The following is an 18,250-nucleotide window of genomic DNA, read 5'->3' as shown; positions in this document are numbered from 1 at the left end:
TCTTCAGAAGAATTTTAGAAGGGGCTGCTGGCTGGCTCAGTAGGTAGACCATGTGAGTCTTGATCGTGGGGTCATGAGTTCAAGCCCCATTTTGGGGATAGGGATTACCTAATAAATACAAGTCTGTGTTTTTGTTTTAAAAGTCTCTAGGCTTGGGGCACCTGGCTGGTTCAGTCCTAGGGTATGTGACTCCTGATCTCAAGTCCTCAGTTTGAGCTCCATGTTGGGCATAGAGATTACTTTAGGGAAAAAAAAAAAAAAAAAAAGCTTCCAGGGTGTTTTAAGTTCCATTTCCTAACTGGACATTTAAAATCTTAAAAAACAAAAAACAAAAACCACCAACCACATGTGAATTAAGCTGAATACAGAAAGACTTTATGATAAAGGAAGTTACCCTGAACAAGAAATAATAATTTGCAATGAATCTAATTAAGACCCATGACAACATGACAAAAATATGATTATCAAATGTAATACAAGATTTAAAAAGAATGCTTAGGGAAAAAATAAGAAGAATGCTTAGGGACACATGGGTGGCTCAGCTGGTTAAGCGTCTGACTCTTGATGTCAGCGTTTTGAGTTCAAGCCCTGCACTGGTCTCCACGTCCGGCATGGAGCTTACTTTAAAAAAAATAATAAAAATAATGGGGCACCTGTGTGGCTCAGTTGTTAAGCATCTGCCTTCGGCTCAGGTCATGATTCCAGGGTCCTGGGATCGAGCCCCACATCAGACTCCTTGATTGGCAGAAAGTCTGCTTTTCCCTCTCCCTCTCCCCCTGCTTATGTTCCCTCTCTCGCTGTGTCTCTCTCTGTCAAATAAATAAAATCTCTTAAAAAATAAAAATATAAATAAAAAGAATCCTTCAGAAAGACATACCCTAGAGAAAAAAAATAAACCTTAATACAAAATTTCATGTCTTGTTTTGTTTGTTTCTAATCATAGGCTGACAAGAAGTGGGAAGAAATGGGCTAATAGAGAAGTAAAAACCTACTAAAGTTCTGTTGTTTTTGAGGGGGAGGGCATTGAGGCAGTGACCCCATACAAATCAGTATCAAGTGGCATGAAAAAGATGTTCAAATATGATGCTAAATTACAATGGTACACTAAAATTTTAACAGTTTAGTAACGTGAAAAGTGCGATTACCAATGGCCGCTATACTTGTTTTTACTCTAAGAACATTTTATGAATAAACACTTTTTCCATTTACTAAGAGAACACAAGATATTTACAAAAGAATGAATCTGAAGGGGCGCCTGGGTGGCTCAGTGGGTTAAAGCCTCTGCCTCCGGCTCAGGTCATGATCCCAGCGTCCTGGGATCGAGCCCGCATTGGGTTCTCTGCTCCGTGGAGAGCCTGCTTCCGCCTCTCTCTTTGCCTGCCTCTCTGCCTACTTGTGATCTCTCTCTCTCTCTGTCAAATAGATTAATAAAATCTTTAAAAAAAAAAAAAAAGAATGAATCTGAAGAGAAGTTGGTCAGTTACCACAACATGGAAATGGGAGTCACAAATTACAGCAACAAGAATGAACAGTCACCCTTGCTGAGAGCTTCTCACATACCAAGTCCTCTACTAAATGTTTTTCATGGAATACTGAATCCTCACAGCCACCACCAAGTAGGTACCTCTATTACTATTATCCCCAGTCCACAGATGAAAAACAGTGCACCTGAAAAATTCAATTCCAAATGTAATTGAACAAAATCACTTTTTAAAAAATGTTTTTATTGGAGCGCCTGGGTGGCTCAGTCATTGAGCGTCTGCCTTCGGCTCGGGTCGTGATCCCAGGGTCCTGGGATCGAGCCCCATGTTGGGCTCCCTGCTCGGCGGGAAGCCTGCTTCTCCCTCTCCCACTACCCCTGCTTGTGTTCCCTCTCTCGATGTGTCTCTCTCTGTCAATTAATAAATAAAATTTTTTTTTTAAATGTTTTTATTGGGACACCTGGGTGGCTCAGCTGGTTAAGCAACTGCCCTCGGCTCAGGTGATGATTCTGGAGTCCCGGGATCGGACTGAGGCCCGCATTGGTCTCCCTGCTCAGCAGGGAGTCTGCTTCTCCTTCTGACTCTCCCCTCGCCCCACCCCACGCTCTCACTCTTTCTCTCTCTCTCCAGTAAATAAAATCTCTGGGGGAAAAAAATGTTTTTATTGTAAAAGTTCCTTTTCCAGTCTCATGTTGGTTTTTTGCAGATAAAAAATCTCCACCTATGTGAACTGTTATAAATGAAGGAGAGATGTGCATAAAGTGGACAGGATGGTTGATTTATGAATTATGTGATGATGCTGTGTATCACTTGGACTGGATCACATAGCTAATCGGTCACATAACTGATAAATGGCAGCACTGGGGTCCAAACTCAAGTTTCAAACTCAAGTTTTTCTGTTTCAACTTGTAAAAGTCTTAACCACTCTATTAAAGATTCTTCTCAAGAGGCAAATACAAGCAGTACCCAACTAAGGACTCCCCAGAAAGGATACCCAGACTCAAAGGAACTTGTCTGGTCCCGGAGGCAACACCCTTCCCCTTAAGAAGAGAAGGAAGGTTTTCAGGGCAGCTTCACTCTCTGGTTCCATGCTCACCAAGCAACTTCTAGTTAGCTCTGGCTCCCATGTGGCCTGCCTACAGGGAGAACATGGCCTGGCCAGGGAACACATATATTTGGGGTCCTTGGTGGTTCCATATCTCATTGCAAATTACTAAATGGCATCCTGCTTTTATATATCCTTCTCAGTCAGCTGCGGTAGCACAGGTCCTACTCCCAAAGACAATAGGTTTTTGTTTGGGGTTTCTTTTAAAGATTATTTATTTATTTCTCTTTTTTAAAGATTTTATTTGACAGAGAGAGAGTAGGCAGAGAGACAGGCAGAGAGAGAGGGAAGCAGGCTCCCTGCTGAGCAGAGAGCCCGATGCAGGGCTCAATCCCAGGACCCTGGGATCGTGACCTGAGCCAAAGGCAGAAGCTTTAACCCACTGAGCCACCCAGGCGCCCCAAAATTATTTATTTATTTGACAGGGAGAGCGATTGAGCACGTGTGTGCAAACGTAGGCAGAGCGGCAGGGAGAGGGAGAAGCAGGCAGCCTGATGCAGGGATCAATCTGACCTGAACCGAAGGCAGACGAGGGCAGACAGTTAAACAACTGAGCCACCCAGGCTTCCCCACGGGACGGGTTTTTAAGCTGAAGCACCTCACTCTAAACTGTGTTGATTACATCAAGGTGACCCTGCCCAGCTGACACCCTCTGGTCTCACCACCTCCATCAAAGCTCTGTAACATATACTTTCCATATACTGGAGAGAAAATTTTCTAATTCTCCTTAAATTCTACAAAGGCTTTCAAAACCTCTCTTGAAAACGTGTCAGGAAACTCAGAATGAGTAATATGCAGAGAATTTCAACAGCTCTGAGGTTGTTGCTATAATGAACAGCAATATTTTCCTGTGGGGATAATGTTCCTCCATTTTTTTTTTAAGATTTTATTTATTTATTTGTCAGAGAGAGAGTACACACAAGCAGGCAGAGAGGCAGGCAGAGGCAGTGAGAGAAGCAGGCTCCCTGCTGAGCAAGGAGCCCGATGTGGGACTCGATCCCAGGACACTGGGATCATGACCTGAGCCGAAGGCAGCGGCTTAACCAACTGAGCCACCCAGGCATCCCTGTTCCTCCATTTTTGAAAGTTACTCTTCTCCACTCAACTATGGTGAATTTAAAAAAAGTTCATATAGGGACACCTGGGTGCCGCATTTGGTTAAGCATCAGCCTTTGGCTCAGGTCATGATCTCAGGGTCCTGGGATCAAGTCCTGCATCAGGCTCCCTGCTCAGCAGGGAGTCTGCTTCTCCCTCTCCCTCTGCTGCTCCCCCTGTTTGTGAGCTCTCACTTGCACTCTGTCTCTCAATAAAATCTTAAAAAAAAAAAAAAGTTCATCTAAGTTAACTAAATTGGAAATAAGTACATTAACCAGTTTGTAGTTTCTTAATGTATTATAAAATATTTTAGACATTCAAAAAAAAATATGAAGACTAACAAACATACACCCACACAACTAGCTTAAGAAATAAAATACTAGGGATATAATACTAGCAAAAGCCTCTGGGCACTGCTGCGATGGGTTATGTATAGCCTTTATAATTTTTATTACAGAAGTAAAATAGAATTCGATTAGGCCAATAAAGACTTTTTCTCCCCCAACTGAAATGTGGGCAAATAGTAGAGCCTATCGGCCAAATTTACATACTATGATGATTCTGAGTCTGACTGATGAGAGAAGAGTGCACGATAACAACACACCAACAGCTCTTGGTATGAATCTCGTATGTGTGGCCACAAAGGCAGAACAGGTGTCACCCTGACTCAGAGATGTTCTGAACCATCATTGGGTCGTTCAGTTAGATTAGGCCTGGGGCTTGAGCCATCTGTTTATATGCGACAGAGCAGAGCTTCTAGAGCTTTACAAGGAAGAGTCTGCTATACAGACTAACTTCCTAACCATGACTGTCATTAAATACTGGAAATGTTGGGATAATCTGTCCAAGGGCAAGACACTTCCCACGGTTCACACCTATCCGTCTCAAAGCACTCTACTCTTTGGTTAAAAATCAGTCTCATGGGGCACCTGGATGGCTCACTGGGTTGAGCCTCTGCCTCCGGCTCAGGTCGTGATCTCAGGGTCCTGGGATCGAGCCCCAGACCTCCACATCTGGCTCTCTGTTCAGTAGGGAGCCTGCTTTCCCCTTTCTCTCTGCCTCCTACTCTGCCTACTTGTGATCTCTCCCTCTCTGTCAAATAAATAAATAAAATCTTAAAAAAAAATCAGTCTCATTAGATACCCACAGCTTTATGAAGGTGCTTGTTCCTGGGGACGGTAACCTTGAACAAGCGATGATAACTTCTCTGGACTTCTTGACTAACAGAGAAGGAAAGCAATGCCTGTGGGTTCAGTCCAGCCTGTATTTATTGAGCACATTCCAGGCCTGGTACCCTGGGTACAAAAATAAATTAACCACAGTTCCTCAAGGAGTTGATTCTGCAGTGGCTGTGTGCAGACCTGGTATGTGAAGAAAGAAGAAATGAACAGGAAAAAAGAACCAAAATTTTAAAAGAGGAAAAATGGGTGATGGAAGCAGAACAAGCAGGGCTGGTCACTGAGGCCGGCTCTCCTGGTTTACTTTCTCCTTGGTGCTCCATTCCAGCTCCTTCCTAAGGCTCGGACTCCTCTATTCAAGCCCAGGGGTCTGCTACGTCTTCTTTTTCTCTCCTAGCCAGCCTCATGCCCTCTCCCAGCTTTGATGAACTGACCTAGGCTGATGATTCCCAAATCCTTTCCCCCAGCTGAGCTCCAAGCCCACACAGGCCTCTGCCCCTGCTCAACATCTCCAAAAGTCATCTCTGTGCACTTCCAGAACTGATCTCACCACACAACTCTCCCTACCCCTTCAAACCTGCTCTTCCTTGGGGCGCCTGGGTGGCTCAGTGGGTTAAGCCGCTGCCTTCGGCTCGGGTCGTGATCTCAGGGTCCTGGGATCGAGTCCCGCATCGGGCTCTCTGCTCAGCAGGGAGCCTGCTTCCCTCTCTCTCTCTCTGCCTGCCTCTGCCTACTTGTGATCTCTCTCTGTCAAATAAATAAATAAAATCTTTAAAAAAAAAAAAAAAAAAAAAACCCTGCTCTTCCTTTTATGCTTCCTCTCCGAGTTACAGGCTCCACCATTCACTGGAAACCTGAGTATCAGCTTGGACCCTCTGGCTAGTGCTTCTCCACACTTGGCAGGTAGGTCCTGAATTCCTGCAGATTCCAGCCACTCCTCTCCATCACCATCCAGATCCAAGGGACTACCATTTGCAGCACAACTACTCCTTTCTACTCGTTCTCCAGAAGACCCACTCTTCACAAAAACAATCACACCAAAGCCCCTGTTCAAAATCCTTCACTAATGGGGCACCTGGCTGGCTCAGTCAGAGAAGCATGAAACTCTTGACCTTGGGGTCATGTGTTCAAGCCCCACGTCGGGTGTAGAGATTACTTAAAAATAAATGAGATAAAATAAAATCCTTCACTAACTTCCCTACTACTTTCAGGACAAACCCCAAACCTGGCATTATGTGGCCCTGTTCTCAGCCTTTCCTCTCTCCACCTGAAGCTCCAGGTAGATCGCTGGCCTCATGCCTGCAGCTCCTTTATCAGAACAGTCTTTTCCACCCTTGGGCAAGTCTACCCTGTACCATCCCTTTCCCCTCTGCTACCTGTCCCTATTGTCTATGGAACCCTCTACTTTCCCTATCATAGCATGAATCAGCCTGTTTTCTTACTGGTGCCAACACTAGCATAAGCTCCTCCTACATATGTGCTTGGCACTTAACAGGTCCTCAATATTGAATAATCAAATGATTCTGAATAGTCACCAGGGGGTACAGTTTATCTATTCCTAACTTTTTATGAACTACAATAAGGGGACTTCCAGTTAGGAATATAACATAGGCATTTACAGGGAATAACCAGTTCCTCCATCTTTCTCTTACCCCAGAGTCAAGCAGCCAAAGACAGGAAGGGTCCTAACATTTAATTAGAGCCCTTTTCTTCACAGGCCTTACACAGCATTTTAAATTTAAGACATTATATGGGTGCTTGAGGATTCTACAACTTCCTACAGATGAGATTAGGGGTTTTTCCAGGGCAAACCTCCCTCTCGTAACTATAACAGACTGTTCTTAGAAGCTTTGGCTTTGGGGCACCTAGCTGGTTCAGAGAGAAGAGCATGCGACTCTTGATCTTAGGGTTGTGGTTTCAAGCTTCACATTGGGTACAAAGACTACTAAAATAATATATAATCTTAAAAAAAAAAAGGTGTTGGTTTTACATGCACTTTAAATCACACAACCACTCTTGAGCATCAGGCACCACTGTTATCCCCATGATTCAGATGAGGAAACTGGAGCCCAGAGAGTCACATAACTCATCCAAGGTTAAACAACCAGTTGGTGAGGAAACCAGAATTCAAACTCAGACAATAAGTCTCTACAATCTTGGCTTGCTGGCCTGTGCAAAACAGTCAATGAATGTTGAATGAATGACTGAAATCAGTAAACTGTACTAGATCAGGATGACACATTTGGGATTATATTAGAAAAGGAAAACTTGGGGGGCACCTGGGTGGCTCAGTTGGTTAGGCATCTGCCTACAGCTCAGGTCACGATCTCAGAGTCCTGGGATCAAGCCCGAGATCAGGCTCCCCACTGGAGTCTGTGTCTCCCTCTCCTTCTGCTCATGTTTCTCTCTCTCTTTCAAATAAATAAATAAAAATCTCAAAAAAAAAAAAAAAAAGAACGTGGACAATCCTGAATGCATTACTATTTGATTTTTGGATTATATTTTAAGGGAATAAATATAAGCACTTTCAAAACTCAAGCACTATTAGGGATCTTAAGGGACACACCCAAAGAAAGACGCTTTGCTCTGAATTTCTTCTTCACAGAGAGGCTTGCAGACTCAGACATCACCGCCAGGGACCTACTTGGAAAACACAGAGCCAGCATGCATTAAAATGTCTGGGAAGGGCACCTGGGTGGCTCAGTGGGTTAAGCCTCTGCCTTCGGCTCAGGTCATGATCCCAGGGTCCTGGGATCCAGGCCTGCATGGGGCTCTCTGCTCAGAGGGGAGCCTGCTTCCCCCTCTCTCTCTGCCTGCCTCTCTGCCTACTTGTGATCTCTCTGTCTCTCAAATAAATAAATAAAGTCTTTAAAAAATGTCTGGGAAGGAAGAAGGCACGAAGGCAGGCTAGAGAAGCCTGCAGCCTTTTGAGGGGGGCTCACCTCCCGCAGCTCCAGTCTTTGGGCCACAGCTTCCAGGCTCTCCTGGCCAGTGCTCTCCACAGACAGCGTGAACTCCACAAACTCGTTATTGAGCAGCTGGATCCGGGCAACCAGGCAGCTCTTGCTGGACACCGTGTAGCGCCGGGTGCGTTTTAGTTTCAATCCAAACGGCAGTGGCATCTTCTTGTCCCTTCGAGCGTGGCGGAGAGGTCAAGAGGGGAAAGCACCGCCACCCGTGCGGCGGTGGCGACGGCGGGAGAAAGCGATCGTGTCCCCACGGGAGGAGTACGGTACAGTCTCCGGCTGCTCAGCCAGCAGCGGCTGCCGCCATCAAACAGCAACTGAGTCCCCAAAGGCTGGGTGAAGGGAGCATCCACGCCAGTGCTGAGGAAAAGAGGAACACCAGTTACAGAGGCAATAGCAACTTCCGAACGGAGTTTTTATTTTTACTCCACCCCACCCCCCGCCGCCTCTGAGTTTTTAAAAATAAAAATCAGGAAAGAGGTACCCAAAGACTAAGCTCTCCCTCTCTCCCGGAAAAAGAAGGCAGGAACAGGATCTGGGAGGCAGTGAGGAAGTTTATCATGGCACTGCCTTAGCCCCTGGGTCAGACTCCACCCCTCATTGAACCCTACAAATAGCGATCACCACCTACGGCCATCTTCGGGATTAAACCGGACAGCGGCTGGCACTACCCAACCGCCAAATTTAGTAGCTAGCATTAGTGCTTCGACGTTGAAGTTTTGTTTTTTACAGTTAACTTTTTGGCTCCCAAAGACGCCAACTGTCGGGGTTCTGTAGCCCTTAAGGGCGATAACTGCAAAACACCTCGAGAAGCGCTCGGTAAAAGTCCAAACCCCGTTAGACCCATGAACCCTGAACCCAAAGGGGAGGAATCATCCCCGGTAACATATGGCAGCTGTGGGGTTCAAGCGAGGTGAAACGCTTAACAAGCATGTGTAGGGCCGTTTCTGCTTTATAAACATTTACGTCACCAAATTGATGGGTTGATTAACAAATCATAAAGACCCTACAAGTGCTCGTTATCCGGTTACCACCAGAAGCAGGGAAATTCTGAAAAGGGTGGCCCCGGCTTCCCAACGGGTGGGGACACCTAAGAGGCGGTGGGCCTTCACCTAAGGAGGGCCGCGGCCCAGAGGCCGAGGCGGGTGAAGCCTTAAACGCCATTCTGGATTAACGGGGGGCGGACCGGGCTCAGCAAGCCCATGAAGCAAGGGAACAGCAGAGAACTCGGGGTCCCACTGCCCCTGCGTCCTCCCGGCCGAAAAGCCCGCGGCGTTGCCCGGCCAACGCGCAGCCTGATATCCCGGAACTCTCTTTCGTTCGCAGCCGCGTTTCCGGACGGACGCGCTAGCGAAGGACCGGCCCCCGCTGCCCCCGGAGGGAATGTTTAAAGAACCCAGCTGGAGACCTACGGGAGGTGGAGGGGTCTGGGCGGGGTCCATTTGGTTCCCTGTTTGGAACCTCAGGACACCCCACCCCCGCCGCCGCCCACACGTGATTTACAACGTTTTTAAACACACGTGTTGATGGTAACTCCTGGGCTGGAGCGAGCGTGAGCGGCGGCTGGAGGTTTTTACACTGGGTGGTCCCCCCCCTTAACGAGTCAACAAAATCCCGGGAGGGTTCCCACCCATTGGGGTTTTTTTCGTTTTTGTTTTTTCTGAACAGAGGCTGCCCCAGAAGACGAATCGTTCAGCGAGGCTCGGCGGAGGCTGACTACCCTGAACTTGGGCGGGGAACCGCGCGGAGGGGCCGGGTCTGCCCCCAGCCCTCTCGTCTGGGAGCCCCAGAACCCAGGCCTCGAAAGAAGCGGCTTTCTCAGCTTCACGCGGGGATGGGCTGAGCTGGGAAATGGATCCCAGCTGCCTCATTCCCAGTCCTCCGCTCTTTTCCGTTCTCCTGACTGCGTCTCGGTTTCCGAGATGATGGGGGCACACAGGGCTGGAGTAGGCAGAGCTAGAGAATTGCGTGTAGCCATTTCACTAGGCTTTGCCAAAGTTAACATTTTGTAACTCCATTCCACAAACGTGTATTTGCGTCTCTGAGTACAAGGCAGCGTAGTGGGCAGTGCGAGAAATCTAAGACGAACCCTAAGCCGTCGCTGCCCTTAAGGAGATTACATGCATGCTATAATTGCATACACGGCTGTTATCTCTAGTAAGGACCGCACCATGGTTTTCTCTGTTTCTGTGTTCCTTGCTTTTGTTGTTTGTGTTTTGGTTTTTTTTTTGTTTTTTGTTTTTTTTTTTTTTTTGCCTTTGGAGTTCTGGTTATGCCCAGGTAGCCAGAAAAATAAAAGTTAAAAACAAGGACTAGAGGAAGAAGGCCAAAGGAAAAAAAAAACTATGACTACTTAAAGCGCTGTTTTAAACAGCATTTTTGCTGAGTACCTTCTATAAGTAAAAGCATAAAGGAGGTAATATAAATATTTTTAAAAGATATGGTCTCCACCTGCAGTTTTCAATGCTCTTTGCTATGTCAGTTTATAAATTAGTTGAGGCAAAATGAAAAAAAAAAAAATCAAGGAATGAGAACTTTAGGGTGCCTGGGTGGCTCAGTGGGTTAAGCATCTGCCTTCAGCTCAGGTCATGATCCCATGACCCTGGGATCGAGCCCCATACGAGGCTCTCTACTCAGAAGGGAGACCGCTTCCCCCTCTCTCTGCCTGCCTCTCTGCCTACTTGTGATCTCTGTCAAATAAATAAATAAAATCTTTTAAAAAGAAGAAAAAGAAATGAGAACTTTAATAAGCTTTTGACTAGAAAATTGTCTAATAAGCTATCAGGGTTTGCATAATACAAATATTAAAAGATTGTACGTATATAACATACCACACCACATATTCTATTAAATACCTTTCATGAGATGAGGTGGTGGATTTCAATTTTACATACAAATTATGGTAACAAAATTAGTGTGATGAGGAGACAAGATACTGCATTTCTGCAGAGGAAAGATGAGTATTTGTATTAAGTGTTCAGGTATGGTAGACTCTTCATTACAAAGAAAGACCGATGCCTTGAAGGCAGTAAGTATTATACTATATAACTTAATTATTAACTTAAGCTCTGCTTAAGCAAATGCAGAGTGAAACTTTCGGTTGTTTCGGAGATTTGAAATGTTTTACTGCATCAGAGATAAAGAAAAGCCAATGTTTTCTCTTTATTTAGGTAGACTTTATAATGTAATAGAAAAAGTTGAGGTATGAATGTGGGTGTAGATATCAGGGTGCATTTTTCCCCCCAAGATCTGTCCACTAGAACAGCTTGCTTTTTGCTTATTTATGTAAAACCTACTGTGTTAAAATAATACTGTTTAATAATTTAGAAAATTTATCAATGATTTACACCTCTTAATCTTCTGTTATGTAGTTTTCACTATCAAATCATGCCAAAACTATTAATGTTCAAATGGAGTATAAATAGAAGTTGCTTTTTAGGGGGTCTGTTTCAGGTATAAAATAATATGGAATAATTTGAAAGCTCTGGAATTATAACTTGTCTACTAAACAGGTAATTCATAATTTGCTTTTGAAGGAAAAAACTACCAAATACTTTCTCTACAAAACCATTCTGTTATGTAATAAGAGATACATGTTAAATTCTGTTCCACTTTTGAAAAGGTAGTCTGAGACACTTGTTAATTTATTTTAATGTTTTCACATCCCCTTTCAAAAGTTTCTCAAATACACTGTAACTCTGAATCCTGTCATTTCCCTCCTTACTGCCAAGATCCTCCCCCACATGTAATCTTGCCAGTGATAGTTTAAAATAATCACAGAGTATATGACATCTTTAGAGTAATATATAGATCTATAGTATCAAGTATATTTCTCACGGACAATATGCGTAGATACTCAAGAATAAAATACCCTAGAAACAAGACAGACAACTACTATCAGTAAAATTATTGTCATATCTCAAATTTAAAAAAAAAATCTGTCAGCAACTCATTAGACATACAGCGATTGTCAGAGCACACGGAGTGTTTTGAGTGTGTTTGCGAGTATACGTTATTATTATAAGGCTTTCTCAGCAAAAAAGAAAAGACGTGCACGCCAAGAGCGGCCAATCTAATCAGGATTTGCAGAAATCACAAGTCGGAATTTGCAGACCCAAGAATTCTTTTTTCCAGAGTAAACACTCTTTACTCCAAAAACAAGTCATCACCAAACAATCCTTCCCTACTTGCCTTCTCGCCAAAGTTATCTGGCCAATTCCGCCTTTAATATACCGAGAGGCACAAATATGCCTAAAACTGTTAAAACCCTGATCCAGAATTAAGCCGCAACAATCAGCCAAGGAGTTCAGAATAGAAGTTCAAGACCCTCTTTAGAAAGGACCTCAACTACATGACGGAGAACCTGGAAAGGAAGACTTTTCTCTTTGTTACGCTCCTGCCACGGGTCTAGAAGCCGGGACAGATCCTCCGGGACTCCTGGGCTGGCCGACGCGCTCCGGGGTCCCCGCGGGCGGACACACCCCACCGCTCGGCCCCAGCGCCCGCCCGCCGGCCGGGGCCCCACGCCCTCACCTGCTCCCGCTCCCGCATCCTCGGGGCCGCGCGCCCCGCTCAGCGGCCCGCCTCCCGGGGTCCCGCCGCGCGGCAGCCACAGCCGCGCCCGCACGCCAGCCCGCGCCGCGCCGCGCTCATGGGGCTCGCGCGCCTCACTTCCTGTCTCCAAAACCTCGGCCCGCAGACCATTCCCCTGGGCAGAGTCCGGCGGCGGTGGCGGTGACGGGAAAGGCCTGGAGGTGGGACCGGCCGGGAGCGCCGCACAAAGGAACCGGGCGGGGGCCGGAGCGGCAGGAGGACAGACGGACGGACCGACGAACAGACAGGCACAGGACGCGCGGCCGGAGCAGCGGAGCGGCCGGGGCCGTGCGTCCCTCCCCCTGGGCCGGGCGGGCGGATCCGGGGAGGAGGCGGCGGCCCGTGACCTCAGAGAGTTGGAATGCGGGCGGCGGGGCGCGGGGGAGGTGCGGACAGCTGCGCCCGGCCGCCGGGGAGGGGGCGCGCCGCTGCTTTTTTTAATCATATGACCACTTATTTTAAGAGTTTCCAAATAAAGCAAAGCTCTTAATAAAAATGAGGGGAGGGGGATATTATTTCGGTTCCAGGTAAAGCGTCGGTAGACCGCTATTATTGCAGGAGTTATTCCTTTACTCTTGTACCTTTCTGAAAACAATTCGAATATTCTATTTCTTACTTCCATGCTTACATCTAAAGATATACCCCGTAAAAAAGAAAAACACTCTTAGGTGCTGGGTGGGAAAGTCCCCTTCTCCCCCTAAAAGGCTGATCTGCCTCAAATAATCTCTCGGTCTCTCTAAGTGTATGCACATGCAGTGCAGAGCAGAGCTGTTAGAGATGGGTACTCCCTGGTCAAGTTGTCTAGGTTCGAATCTCAGCGCCAACAATTTCTAGCTGGGTAAACGCGCAAATTTCGTAACCTCTCTCTGCCTGCTTCCTCTTTTCTAAAGGGAAAATAGTAATAATCACTGTCTAGTAACTTGTGTAAAATATATGTGAAGTGTTTCATTTAACTCTAGACCCCATTAGTAGTGTTTATTATTACACGATACTGTATTTGTTTTTTTAAAGATTTTATTTATTTGACACAGAGAGAGAGATCACAAGTAGACAGAGGTAGGCAGAGTGAGAGGGGGGAATCAGGCTCCCTGCTGAGCAGAGAGCCCGATGCGGGCTTGATTGGAGGACTCTGAGATCATGACCTGAGCGGAAGGCAGAGGCTTTAACCCACTGAGCCACCCAGGCGCCCCACGATACTGTATTTTTAAGCTGCATTATTATTATTGAATTGCAGCAGCACTTAGGGGGAGGAATGAAACTGTGTGACCCTAACAGCATCACAATAGGGTTGTTCCATCCCTGGGATGTGGTTTGAGTGCTTGGAGCAGGGAAGCTTTTACTTGGCTAATTTTAATTTATTTTTTTAAAATACCATTTCTGGAAAGCTTTTTGGTGTTAGATTTTTATTGAACTCTCTCATTTTCATCAACAGCTAGCAGCCACTGAGTGAGTACTTACTCTGCCTAGGTCATGGTCCCTGCACACAGAGGACTTCTGGTCAAGCGGAAGATGCACTCACCTACACACCACACATGCGTCCCACAGGTATGAGTGCTCTGGGAGAACGAAGCCCGCCAAGATTCAAGGCGGGTGATGGAGCTAAAAGCAAATTAGACCACATGTGTTTCTGATAGAAAAATTAAATTAATTCTGTTTGTAATTGATATTTCAACAGGACACCATGAGGGGTCAAGTTGTGTGTGAGGAAAGAAAGACATGAAAATGAGTCCCTGTTCTGGTCTCCTGGGCTAGAAAAATTGAAATGATTTGAGACCCTTCTCCCTTTCTCATCTCCAGCCTACCATCAAGGCCTGGTATTTCCTCCTTTGCAAGGTTTCTTTCCTCTCTGCCCCCTACCCCCTTCCTGCAATTCTAAACCAAACCTTCATCATTTTACATCCGGATTATTGCAACAAGGGTGGTCTTGGATCTGGTTTCTCAGTTCTCTCTCCTTTAAATGCAAATACCAAGCTTACCTCTCTCTCTCTCTGTCTCTGTCTCTGTCTATCACTCCCAATGGACCCCCAAGGCTAGCTTTTCTGCTCTTTTAGGGCCTTTCTAAGCTGCTCTAGCCTCTCTGGCCATCCTCAATTCCTCTCTTCCCCTTGAATGCCCCAGTCAAGCTATTTCTCCTGGCCCATAGCACTCCCTGCTCCACCCCACCCCCCACTTCATTTGTCTGAGTCTTTCCCTGCTCTCCAAGCATCAATTCAAGGCTCTCTGCTTTCAAGACATCTTCCTAGCCACCCCATCCCACAGTGATCTCCACACTTGGCAAGAGCTTTAAAAACTATTTCATGCAGGCTTCTTTTATATCTCCTAGAATTCCTAGGACAACTACTGGCAGAGAGTAGGCACTAAATAAAAATGTGTTAATTGAATCGGGAAGAATATAAAAGAATTTTAAAAATAGAAAATGATCATAAAACCCAAGGGATATTAGACAACAAATTTGAACTTCCTCGCTCACACTGGCCCAGTGTCATTTGCTAAACAAGGACTTAAACTCTATTTTCCCTGAACCATGTTAATTTGACATTAACCCCCCCATAATAAGCCACATGAGCAGCCCCTTCAAAGCATCATACTTGAAATTATTGGCCTTTGTCTGAATGAAGAGAAGGAATTTGTATGGTTCAACCCCAAAAGGTATAAAAAGGTATAAGTGAAAGTCTAATTCCCGCCCCCACTGCTGGACAGGCAGCTCTCCTCTTACCAGTAACCAGTGTTTACCAAAACCTTCTGTATCTATTTAGAGATACTCTGTAGATAAATAAGCCATTAGATATCTGTATCTTTACCTCCTCTTGTTACCTAGAAAGTGGCATAGTTTAAATATTTATCCACATAAAGATAATTCTTAATAAAATAAAGAAATTAGAATTTAAGGGGCACCTGTCTCAGTCATTGGTAGAGCATGAGACCCTTGATCTCAGGGTTATAAGTTTGAGCTCCAAGTTGGGTGTAGAGATTAGTTAAAAATAAAATCTTAAAAAATAAAATTTAAAAAAGAAAGTCCTGAACTAAATAAGATCATCAATAAAAGGAAAGGAAATTGTGATTTTAGTGGTGCACTGACTAATATTTTCTTAGGAGTTAAGAAATTCAGGGTGTACCTGACTGGCTCAGTTGGTAGAGCATGTGACCCCCTCTTGGGGTTGTGAGTTTGAGCTCCTGCATTGGGTGTAGAGATTACTTAAAAAAAATAAAATCTTAAAAAAGAAATTAATCTGCTTCGATAGCTTGATGAGTAGTCTACCTATGTAAATTATCATCTTATGCAAGAACCTGAACTGAATGACTGACCCCCTCCTCCCACCACATAGAGATAATGATTCCCAGAGGGAAGGGATAGGAAGAGCAAAAGACAAATGAGATGCATGGCTCTGTCCTCCAAGACTTAGTGTGCAGCGCATGCACACACACACATTCTAGTACAACATATATATGTATATATAATGGATACGTATTACAGTAGGGGAATATATTAATGAGAACATATTTTAAGGGAGATGGTTGTGTCTGGTTTATGACTGTGATCAGCTTCCAGCTGACTTTGGAAGGACAGACGAAAAGCTCACTAAGAACTCAAGGAAAAGAAGAGAAAAGCATTTCATGCTGAAGGAACCCACCCTCAAACCCTACCTCTGCTCCTTCTTGCGCGCGCTCACACACACACACACACACACACACACACAGAAGCTTGCAAGGATGTGTACCTGCAACGTCCAGCTGGAATGCTGCCCTGAAAGGAGGCTGGAGATACAAGGAGGCCAATGTTAGAGGACTCAGAGCTCCATGAAGTTGGGCTCAGGCCCCTTTGACTTCAAAACTAATACTCTTTATTAGTCATCCTCTCTCTTTAAAAGACAACCCAGAACCCTCTTAGCCTGCATTGTGGTTTGTTGAAATCTAGTCTTCATTTTTTTTATTCTTTTTTTTTTTTTTAAGATTTTATTTATTTGAGATAGTGCAGGAGCGAGAGAGCAAGAGCGGGTGCACATGAGCAGGGGAAGGCAGAGGGGTAGGGAGAAGCAGGCTCTCCACTGAGCAGGGAGCCTGACAAGGGACTCCATCCCAGAACCCTGGGATCATGACCTGAGCCAAAGGCAGATGCTTAATCCACTGAGCCACCCAGGGTCCCTCTAGTCTTCATTCTATCCCCTTTAGCAAAATAGGTAATTCCTCCTGAACTGGAGAGCCTTTCCATGCCAGAGAAGAATTCTCCTGGTTCAGCTTAGTCTTTTTCAAGCTAAATACCCTTAGTTCCTTTGTTTCTTTCTGGTCATCATCAAGATCATCATCTTCTGGACGTGATGTGGTTTATGAAGCTGCATCTTCCAGAGAAGCACCTTGAATAGTGCTGGACCACTGAACACCATTGGTTTAGCGGGTTGCCCCCTGTGATCCAGACACTGTAACTCCTCCTGAGATCTGAATGTGTGGATTCTTTTTTTTTTTTTTTTAAGATTTTATTTATTTATTTGACAGATATCACAAGTAGGCAGAGAGGCAGGCAGAGAGAGAGGGTGAGGTAGGCTCCCTGCTGAGCAGAGAGCCTGATGCGGGGCTGGATCCCAGGACCCTGAGATCATAACCTGAGCCAAAAGCAGAGGATTAACCCGCTGAGCCACCCACTTGCCCCCCCCTTTTTTTAGTTTTTATTTATTTGAGAAAGAGAGATAGGGAGAGAGAACACAAGCCATAAAAGAGACCATGAGGAGGTAGAGGCAGAGGGAGTAAATTCTTTTTTTTTCTTTTTTTTTTTTAAGTGAGCTCTAGGTCCAAAGTGGGGCTTGAACTTACAACCCAGAGATCAAGAATCACATGTTCTACTGACTGAGCCAAACAGGTGCTCCCCCCCCCCAGCTTTTCTTTTTTTTAAGTAAAAGCATTTTTTTAATCTTCTTTTCTTTATTATTATAAATGTGTGCATTCTTAAGCAACTTGCAAATCTCTTCTTCCATAGTTTCAAATGTATTGCTCTCAAAGTTAACCCTTTCTTGAGTACATTTTTTAAGGATTTATTTATTGGAGAGAGAGAGAGAGAAAGAGGGCACCCATGCATAAGGGGTGTGGGGAAGACAGAGGGAGAGGGAGAAGCAGGCTCCCTGCTGAGGGCTCTGAGGGCTCAATCCCCAGACTCTGGGATCATGACCTGAGCCAAAAGAAGGCAGACACTTAACCACTCAACAGACTGAGCCACCCAAGTGCCCTTGAATACATTTTAATAAAAGTTTCCCTGTTCCAAATACATTTTTAATGAAAACATTTTCTATTCTCTGTAAAATGTTCTTTCAATATTATCTAAATATTGACTAAGGATTTTGTAATCACTAATGGATACAAAAATCTGTTTTTTCTTCATTCTTAGTTCTGAAATGGTAGATAAAGAAATAGAAATAATGTACTAGCTTTTGGATTGTGAGTGTCATGAAAGCAGGGATTCCGTCTTGCTCATCTTTGTGCTCTGGCTCCCAGAACAGTATCTGGCTCCGAGAAGGCATTTAATTTTTAATCAACAAACAGTGCTGCTGTGAGCCAAGCAGTTTAAAATGCAAATATTAATTTATTTCATCCTCATAACCCTATGAAGGAGAAACTGCTATCATACGCACGTCACAGGTGAGGAAACTGAGACACAGAGTGGCTAAGCAACTTGCCTAAGGTTTAGGAGGGAGTAGCAGGGCTGGGATTCAAACCCAGACAGTCTGGCTCCGGTGTCCTTGTACTCAGTCACTTTGCTCCACTGGTCTCATCAATGTTGGATGAGGGCATGATAGTTGGATTAATCCATGAGGAATGCTTTTGTTAATTTAGGTCATTTATTTT

General features: G+C 45.1%; 1 protein-coding gene across 1 annotated transcript in view; it reads right to left on the bottom strand.

Annotated features, from left to right (window-relative positions):
• The window catches only part of PTPN21 (protein tyrosine phosphatase non-receptor type 21), a gene marked incomplete at its 5' end in the record, with an annotated part of 71,124 nt that extends 63,143 nt beyond the window's left edge, over positions 1-7,981 (bottom strand). Inside the window, one exon of the mRNA XM_080808131.1 lies at positions 7,802-7,981. Coding sequence (XP_080664257.1) covers positions 7,802-7,981 — 180 coding nt within the window. The remainder of the gene's footprint in view (positions 1-7,801) is intronic.
• Between the last annotated feature and the right edge of the window lie 10,269 nt (positions 7,982-18,250).

Source organism: Martes martes (assembly GCF_963455335.1).
Source record: "Martes martes genome assembly, chromosome: 7".
NCBI lineage: Eukaryota > Metazoa > Chordata > Mammalia > Carnivora > Mustelidae > Martes > Martes martes.
The sequence above is the reverse complement of the archived record's forward strand: the minus strand, read 5'-3'. Positions and strand labels throughout refer to the sequence as shown.